The sequence below is a fragment of the Branchiostoma belcheri genome, unplaced genomic scaffold (assembly GCF_001625305.1).
Source record: "Branchiostoma belcheri isolate BF01 breed outbred unplaced genomic scaffold, Haploidv18h27 scaffold215, whole genome shotgun sequence".
Taxonomy (NCBI): Eukaryota; Metazoa; Chordata; class Leptocardii; order Amphioxiformes; family Branchiostomatidae; genus Branchiostoma; species Branchiostoma belcheri.
The window spans coordinates 62706-72451 of NW_017803658.1; the positions used below are offsets into that span (position 1 = coordinate 62706).

Genomic DNA, 9746 nt, shown 5'->3' on the forward strand with positions numbered 1-9746 from the left:
AACAGAGTGTTCGGGGGAGGGTATAGTTGGGGTTGTACCTTTCTCTGTATCTGTTCCATTGTTTGATCTTCAGATGATTTTACAGAGTAGAAACATTCGGTCCCTGTATCTGCTTGGAGATTGTGTCGGTCGGATCTTACTGTTCACGAAGTCTCCAAACAGATGTTCCTGGGGAGGGTATAGTTGGGGTTGTACCTTTCTCTGTATCTGCTCCATTGTTTGATCTTCAGATGATTTTACAGTGTAGAAACATTCGGTCCCTGTATCTGCTTGGAGATTGTGTCGGTCGGATCTTACTGTTTACGAGGTCTCCAAGCAGATGTTCGTGGGTATAGTTGGGGTTGTCCCTTTCTCTGTATCTGTTCCATTGTTTGATATTCGAGTGAATGCTTACAGACTTACTGAAAATTAGTAAAACAAACATTAGGTCCCTGTATCTACTTGGAGATTGTATTGGTCGGATTTTACTGTGTGCGAAGTCTCCAAGCAGATGTTCAGGGCATAGTTGTAGAGAAAAAAATGAACACGCTACACAACATTATGATACAGTAAATGAAATAAAATATGGTTATACCTCTCTCATAAGCAAACTAAGATGACTTTGCATAAAACATTCTTTCATAAGATAATCGTGCAGAAGACTAGCTATTCTCTCTTTTTTTGAATATTTACATATCACCTTTTTCCAAAACTGTAGGACATGTAGGATGGCACATGCTTTTCTGTCATTCCGTAAGTTTGGAAGCTAAAGGCCTTTTGCCCGGCAAAATAAGGTTTTTGTTGTAAACCGGAAGGGAGACTATTTCCCAGTAAGTCCGTCGCGACAGTTGCCATAGCAACAAATCTATCTGTCTGACTGACCACCACCACCACCTCTGGGTGGTCCGTGCACGAGGCACCATTCATTCAGTCAGTCGGTCGCCAGCTACCCGCGAGGACGTACTAAATTTTCGTTGTACCAACTGACAAACTATTTGACTTATTTGACTCATTTGCCGTATCAACAATACTTACAACTGGACCCCTGAACGTATTCAACTAGTAACGCTTCTACTGTTAGACGAGACGAACCCGCAGACGAGCCCGCACTCCGCGTGGCCGTACCCCGGACCACTGAGAACAACTGCCCTCCTCTCCACCAGCGATAACAGACTCCCAAAACGGTGAGTTCATACGTGCTTTTATTTAGGGTACACTTTTAAACAGAAGCGTTGACAGGTATCATATACAATCATGGTAGGAGTGTATTTTATGTATAGAAACCTTCCGTGTGTGAAGTCCTGATGACGACTTCACATTTCGGATCGTTCATCTTATAGCAGACTCTCAGGGCAGACTTTATAGAAGACTTACATACTCCTCTGTAACCACCCGGCCTGTTCAGTGGTTGTGTGGCTTTGATTGTGAAACGTGTCAATGTTTTGCGCTGGACATATCAGCCTTGTCTACAGCTGAATTCTACGTTTCTTTGACTTGAATATGAAATGTACACCCTGTTTTGAAGCAAATGGTAATGGTATGAAATGTAGCGCTCAGCCCTGGACTACTTTAGTGTTTCCCACAATAATGATTTGAAAAATCTGCCTTTGATGTCCATTGCAATGTGTGTGGGGGCATTCTAGACAGGATAGCCAAACTTGTCTTGTCGCCCTCGATAAACTGAAACCGTCCTGCTTGTGGAAAAGGACGCGAGAAGAGAGCACATGGATGCTCTGATTGGTCAATGCCGGAAAAGTTTGAGCGTGGCCCGTGCGATACAAACAAGGAAACCCCGTTCGGAACAAACGGGGATTACCCCGTGCACTGGTCAACGTAAACCTAGCGGGCGAGAATCGGCTTTCGTGTCCGGCATAAATTTCCATATGGCCCACATGGCGACATTGCCGACATAGAACTATTTTCACGGCCAATGCAAGGCATGTGGCGTGTGAGATTCTGAAACACGTGGTATCTGGATGTCTGGGAGAAGCAGGGCTGCCATTGGTCGAATTAGGTGTCAATCTTGTTGCAGGGCAGGGCCAAAAAATAGTTTATACTAAACAAACTTCAGATTTTAGTAGCCGAGTCCTAAGGCTCAATGAAAAGCGAAATCTTCAAATAGGAAACGAAGCTACCTTCTTGCCAAAATAAGGAAGCCACTTCTTAACATATTTACAGGTAAAGAAGTAAGGTTATAAGCGTTTGTTTCCTCCTTTTCGGTTCCTGCGATAATGACACGAGGCTAATCACCGCTATTTCCCTACAGTTGCCCAGGCCGGCGGGCGTGGAGATACGTAGCCCCTTTGCCTTCTCTCAACCAGGGATACATACATAAAAATGGTGAGTTCATACGTACTTTTATCGATAATTCTACAGGGTGTGGATGTTTGGTAACGTCGGCCAGTTTTGGCTAAGTTAATTTATGAAGCGCGGAAGGACGGCTACTTATGCAGTTCACAGCTGTCATGTCAAGTGTACTTTTAACGAACATTCTATATCAGCCTTGTCTTCAACTGTTTTCTACGTTTCGATGACTTGTTTAGGAAATGTACACCTTGTTTTGAAGAAATACATTTCAAACCGCTACCATTTGCTGTGACTTTCGCACCACGATATGTTTTGGCCGAGATCTTTATGAGGCGCGGTGAGAGACATATTACTGTTGACTTACTTGCTGTGGATAGAGGGTAGCCATTTAAACTTGAGTTTTGTCAGGTATCATATACAATAATGGTAGGAGTTTATTTCATGTATAAATACCTTCAATGTGTGAAGTTCTGTCTATTGTTTTGTCCTGACACTAGCAACAAGCCTCACACCTTATCAGACCAATGACAGCCTTTCTTCTCTCCATACAGTTGCAATACTCGTACCATGTGCCTTAGCTAGTGCGCAAGCTCTAGCCGGCAGTTGCCGTGCTGTAGCCGGGACAATCACATATGCCAGAAGCCGTGGTCACAGCTGACTCAAGCCTCCCGGTCACAGAGCTGATCATGACAACTGACTCCAGTCTCCTTTGTGTAAAATTTTGTTTCGATATTGTTGATGATGGTAGAAGAAGCATGTTGATATCATATGTGTATTAAGTAGTAGCATCGTCGACAGAAAGAAGGCAACATGGGAGGGAACCAGATCAGTAGCAGAGCCATCACGTGCAGGCTATGTAATACATTGCTAGCCACAGTAAACCTTACACCAGTTAGAGATTACTGGGGTGACTTACATACGTCTGTACTACGATGATACATTGCCTGTGTTTTACGGTATCTTAGTGTATATATTGTAATGACCTATTTTATATGTATTTAGAAAACCTCGCCAATGACGGTTCGACTCGAGGAGAATGTACACATTTTGAGAACCATGAATATGCTGAACAATCGGTGTATATGGGAGCTGTGGTACGATTGCACTCTCTAACTAACTTGTAAGAAGATGATAGTGCTAGACCTGATGAAACTCCGAACAGTTCCCTTGTAATTACTTATACAGTTCTCTGTTATTGTAGTCCCTGTTATTGCTCCGGTTACAAATATGTACCTCTGTTATGTGGTAATACAGAATATAAAGACACAGGATTTCTACGACAAGGGATGTCAGTTCAAGAAGGAAAATATAACTCAGTTAAGACTAAAAGGGTTAACGTAGCCAGTATCATATAGTCATAGCCAGTCCGTCTTAAAAGTCTCCCGTGCCCAGTGTGCGGAAAGCCTTGTCTCTGCGTCTTTCCTTTATCCTCACAAAATTGCAATGAAAAGAACTTGAATTCATCTGTTGGGTTTATGTCCAAACACATACTTTTCATAAAGAGAAGGAAAACTACTAGAAAAAAAACAACAACCAAACGCGGTAACATATTGGTTTATATTCAGACAATCACGACATCTCCTTTGAAACATCTGACTTCAAATGCTGACCTTGTTCAATTCCAAACAATGATCCTGTCCAAGCTGTCGGAAAAGCTCCAAAGTCATTGAAAAACAGCTGGGAGGGAAGACCTCACCCGCAAGGTGTTGCCAAAAATGAATTCCCTGGGAGAAAGGACCTCACCCACAAGGTGTTGCCAAAAATGAATTCCCTAGGGAATGCGTGCGTGGAATATTTAGAATTCCTGGCAATTCAATCGCAGTGCTATACTAAGGGCTCCGCCCCTGAGGCGTCGCCAAAAAACAGGCCTACATGTATATAGGCATCCTATTATGGCCCAAAATGGTACGATAGGAGCCATGAAGTCAACACACCAGGCTGGTTCAAAATTTAAACAATGAATTTTGAACTTTTAATGATACCATTGCATTTAAAGATGGAATAACTGTAACAACTAGGATGAAAAGGACTGTTTTCAACTGTTCAGGGCAAAATATGAGCATTTTGCAGTTGATTCTGAATTTTTATTTTCATTTCCAATTCAGAAAAAAATGAAGCGGGCGAATCCGTTACCCAAGAAATTAAATTGGTGTGGCCTAAATGTCAGAAATGTGACATAACTGGACAGATTGAAAAGTGGAAGTAAATTACAATCACATGAGGATTTTTCAATCAAAACTGCAAAAATGCCTCACCGATCATATGCACAGTGTGTTGAAGTAACAGTTGTGTCCACATCGTCACCAATCAGCCAGCTGAACCTCCTATCTGTTCTCAGTCGGATTTCGTTCCAGGCAGACCTCGGGACGTAATCACAGTCAGCGTTCAGGTCACCTAGGATCAGTACTTCCTCAATGCCCCATCGGTGGACAGCATCAGTGTAAACATCTTTCAGGGCGTCAATTTCATATCTGGCCTGACTGGGGCTGGTGTGACATGCAATCAGGACCAGGTCCTGAACAACTAAGAAGAGAGCAGAGGGCATGTTACATCATATGATAGGTCTATAATTATTATAATCTACATTATAATCTACCAAAAAGGAAATAAAAACAAGTTTAAGGGAGAGTATGCCAAAAACTATAATTACTTGTTGTTAGTAGATATTTAAAGCATACCCATACAAATTGCATACCCATACTGATTTGGTACAGTTGTACAGATTTTGTCAGAAAATTACAAAAACAATCAAAAAACAATTTTAAAAGCCTGTGTACAAAAAATGAAGAGAAAAAAAAACTGCCTGGGGGTATTTGCCCACTCTACCTCCATGCCAAATTTCAGGTCATTTGGCTAAAAAATGAGTTGAATCCATTTAAAGAAATGACAGGAGAAGGAGGAAGGAAAGGAGAAGAAACATGAGAGAACACAATATGTTTCATCGTGTGGTGAAGCCATAAAATTATACATTTATGTCCTACTTGGGCCGCGATTACATTCGATACGAGTGCTCCGGCCCGTGTGATAACTAGCGGTACGGCCCGGGGGATTTTAACGCGTACGGCCCGGCCCTTCCAAATGTTCCATAGAAAGATTTGAACGCGTTTAGCCCTAACCGCGTGCAGCGCTTTTGAAAATTCGAATGCAAAATTCGGACGTTGGAATTGATGTTGTTGCGTTTCTTGGGAATAGGGACACCAAATTTTTGCTCATTTTGCATTGAAAGGTGTGTTTTCATGGGTGGGTATGACATAAATAAAAATACAACACGGTGTTATTCCACATCGCCCTCGGTCCCAGCCCTCCTGCGGATCGGATCTCCCTCCGGCCTTCGTCCGTCTGGTGATCCGTCGCGCGGTCGGGCTGGTACCTCGGGCGATACGGAATACCCCGTGTTGTATTCTATATGTATAGTTGATAGTACTTGATCTGTTGTAGTTCAACACACCTGTATCTCTAACTTGTAACCTAGACTTGTTGAATGTATGGATGGTATCCATAACTGTAAACACCACTGTAACAGTTGTAGAATGATAAGAAGCCTAGATTATCTCAGTAATTATTAAGCCTGAACATACTGTATTTTTAGCATACAGATCACATTAAACAAGGTCACATTGACTGGCTCACTGTATTTATGATATAGGGCTTAAGCCGCCTAAATTTGTACTACACTACTGACACATTTACACAGAGTAACCCCTGGACAGTAGTTCAACTCACCGGTGTTCTGTGAGTGGAGCTTGACTATGTACGGTTCTCTCTCGAAGACATCAGTACCATTTGACTCCTCCCCATCATCATAGGTGTAAGTGTCAGGTATGGACAGACCTACGCCATTTCTGCACAAGGAAAGTTCTTTTTTAGCCTAAGTTGAAACAATACTATAATTGTTATTGACTTGTTCCTTACTTTATCTAAAAAGGATGCAAAACCAAAATTTTACTTCAAACTTAGTCATCTTCAATGCATACAGTCTGTGAAAAAGTTATTTTTCATCATCTAGATACAGAAAGAAATTCAATACCAATCACCAATCAGGCAATTACCTGTACAGGTTTTTATATATCTTCCACAAGAATGTAAATTATTATACTGTTTTTGGTAGTATTTGTAGTGGTGTAATTGTAGCCTGGAGTCCAGCCTTGTTGGCTTTAGTTTGCAATTTGGGCCCCCTGGCAGCTTTTGTCAGGTTAAAGCTCAAGAACAGATTGATGGATTGCTATGATTTATGGTATATACAAAACGCTGTACATGTAGGTAGACATGGTTGACATGATCAAATGCTAATTATGTTAATCAGGGGGTAATTTGGATCATCATCATCTGTCATCCCTGGTGGGCGGGGTTAGCTGCTGCACTGCTGTACTCCACAGACATCTGTCAGCCTGGTTGATTTGAGATCTGTGGATTATGACTATATGAGTATGAGTATGAGTGAGGAAATTCTATAGGTTAGCTTTGTTCCATGATGGGACTTTCAAACATGGCAGTTGTAACTAAGAGAAGAACATCGATAAATGTAAATAATTGATGCAAAAATGCTACAATATAGTTGAATAATTGACAGCAATCAATGCATTGTTAGAGGTGAACATCATTGGACATAAAATCATGCAAACCAAGGTCAACATTTGCATAATAGTTGAGAAAATGCTACGATAGTCTTCTTTGTTAAGATGAGACTTTCAAACTTCAGAGAACTTGTGCCACTTGGGTAGAGAAGATAACCCTTAGCAGAGATGTTCAGCTGAGGAGTAATCTGTGGTGTGACTTTAAAGGTGTCTTTTAAGACTTTAAAAAGTCCAAGAGGAAGTATTTTCTGACAGTCTTAAAATGCATTGAACCCAGGATAAACTTCTCAAATACCCCCTTAACTATCCCAGAATGCACAACGCTTTCCTATTTTACCCGACAAGTTATGTTACAGACATAATTACAGGGGCAAAAAAATTGTATTGTTTTGTGTTCTTTGATATCTTATCCAGGATAGGGTAAAGGAAATCCAGTTTCTGATGGAGTACAGTGAAGTGTTCTGTTTTCAGTAAGTCTTCAATAATCAGCTTATTGGTGTACTTGTCTCCTATGGTTTTCACTTGGCCCAGAATACGTTGACTTGAAGTGTAGCACTCCCTTCTGGACTTCAGAACCCCCTGATGTTGTTACCTGTACAGGAAGGCATACTGCTCCTTACTGGTGGTTCTGCCCAGACGATGACTGATGACCATGCTGTAGTTGTTACCTGGACGCCTGGGGGGAGGGAACAGTGCAGTACTGAAACTTACATTAATTTCACTTTGTAGTCATCAAATTATCTTCCATCATATTACGATATTGTTTCAGAGACATTGAAAAGTTTGAATTCATATTCATTTTGGGGGATAAGCAATATGAAGTGGTCAAAATCCTTCATTTTTATTATTCTGTAACATTTCAGAATGTCAAAAGTTTGTTCTACAATTTCAAAAATTAAAAATCTCCATACTACAACCTTCTCAAGCCAATAATGCCTTCATGTATTTACATCTGATGATTCATCAGCTCTGTAACCCATAGTCAAAGTCAAAGCATTACACTAACTGTAATTCTTTATTATCTCCTTTTAATTGCAGTCTTCACAGATCTTTCTCTACAGGAAAATTATCATTCCCTCATACCAGCCAGTAATAATTTCAAAGGCCTATGGTAATTAAAAAAAACACACACACAACATCAGGGGTATTTTCCCACTACATAGCAAAAAAAGGTCTGAAGGAGACATCACACAATATGTATGTATGTATGTATGTATGACAATGTATGGTAACGTTACATGTATGTACATGTATGTATGTATGTATGTATGTATGTATGTACAATGTATATCATAATATAAATGACTAACCCATTCAACAGTTCCAGAAAGTTGTTGATGGCGGTGCCAGATGCATCCCGTATCTCCTGGATCAGAAGTACATCATAGCGCTCTGCTACCTGAGGACACAGATCAGACAAGGAGATTGAAGATGACAATACTGCTGGACAATACTTCCTGTCCCATCGCAAAAATGGCCGCCCTGGGAAATGGGAAGTTGTCAATGTTGCAATGTGTATATTGAGAATAACAGAAACACACAGGAAAACCCTAATAGCATCTATTAGTACTAACTGTCACTGTCCTCAACAACTAGTTTTCTACAGTCCCTGAAGTTGATGGGTGACATTATGCTGACTGCTGAAGCCAGGTTTGACTGCATTACAATATTGTACATGTAACGCTACATCCTACACCCAAACCAACAAAAAAACAACACCGGTACCTGTAACAAAACTGTCACGACATCTGTCTTTCCCATCTTGGCCCTGCCGAAGACTCGAATGTTGAAGGCCCCTATCCTGATGCCCAAAGTGACGTGTAACAGCACTAACAGCAGTGCAGCCAGCCTGGTGAACATCATGACTGTAGTGGACTGCTTCAGTAGTGACTGCCTAGTACAAACTAACCTGAAACCCAGGAAAACAGGAAGGTCAAAAGGCATTTTTAGTTGAAGAATGAGTAATGGAGGATTTTAAGCCTCTTGCACAGACTATCTAGCAGGCAGCGCTCCTTTCCTCTTGGGTATGTTACTATCAATGGAACCTTGATTGTAGCAATTAAGGAGGAAGTTGATTTGAAACCTCCTTGATTCCTTGATTGTAGGGAGAGTAAGCCGGGACTGGAAGTCTTCATTTGCATACCTATTGATGCTCTTCTCTTGTTTGTTACACGTCACATTTGAAAGTCCTATATATCTCTGATAAACTATATATAACGTTAAATGTTCATATATGATTCATACAAATTTCTCATTAATTATGTAAGCCAACGAAACGAATGTCACGCCATATGCACAATAATCAATTCAGCAACAGGGGTGCAGTGTTTATTTTACAAAAGCGATCGCCATGACATCAGCCAGGCAGTGGTCAGTGCAAAAATGGGGGTGACAGTTGGCTAATGCTGTGATTAATAATAATAATAATGAATTTGCAACTCTGTGCTACTCTGCATATGTCTTAAAATATTTACATGTAACTGTTAACGTTAACGGTATGTAACATAACTAACATTATGATGTAAACAGTATTATGATGTAAACGAAAACATTGATCGCTCGAGATATAGACTGTGTTTTGTTAGGTTCTTCTTTAGTTGTTAGTCCCCTGATACTGGGAATGGTAGAGTCCTGGAGAGGTCATACTTTCACTTTCAAAAGTCAGTCCTCCACAGAAGACTGCAAGTTGCAACACCTACCTTCACGCCAGGAACTGCGTCTCTGATCTCTAACGTACAATGTAGCCGTTAACTAACTTTTGGGGTGAGGAATAAGGCAAGAACGGACATATTTTTACACTATGACAACTACGCAAAGAAAAACGAGGTGGGACAGCCGAAGTATGCGATGAGACGACGCTGCGACCCCTCTAGCGTGGAGTGGCAC

General features: G+C 41.0%; 1 protein-coding gene across 1 annotated transcript in view; it reads right to left on the reverse strand.

Annotated features, from left to right (window-relative positions):
- LOC109470012 (deoxyribonuclease-1-like) overlaps positions 1-9723 on the reverse strand; it is an 18300-nt gene extending 8577 nt beyond the window's left edge. Inside the window, exons 1-6 of the mRNA XM_019768793.1 lie at positions 9560-9723; positions 8586-8769; positions 8171-8259; positions 7453-7536; positions 6010-6128; positions 4542-4809 (exon numbers count right to left, since the gene is read on the reverse strand). Coding sequence (XP_019624352.1) covers positions 4542-4809; positions 6010-6128; positions 7453-7536; positions 8171-8259; positions 8586-8723 — 698 coding nt within the window. The 5' untranslated portion in view covers positions 8724-8769; positions 9560-9723. The remainder of the gene's footprint in view (positions 1-4541; positions 4810-6009; positions 6129-7452; positions 7537-8170; positions 8260-8585; positions 8770-9559) is intronic.
- Between the last annotated feature and the right edge of the window lie 23 nt (positions 9724-9746).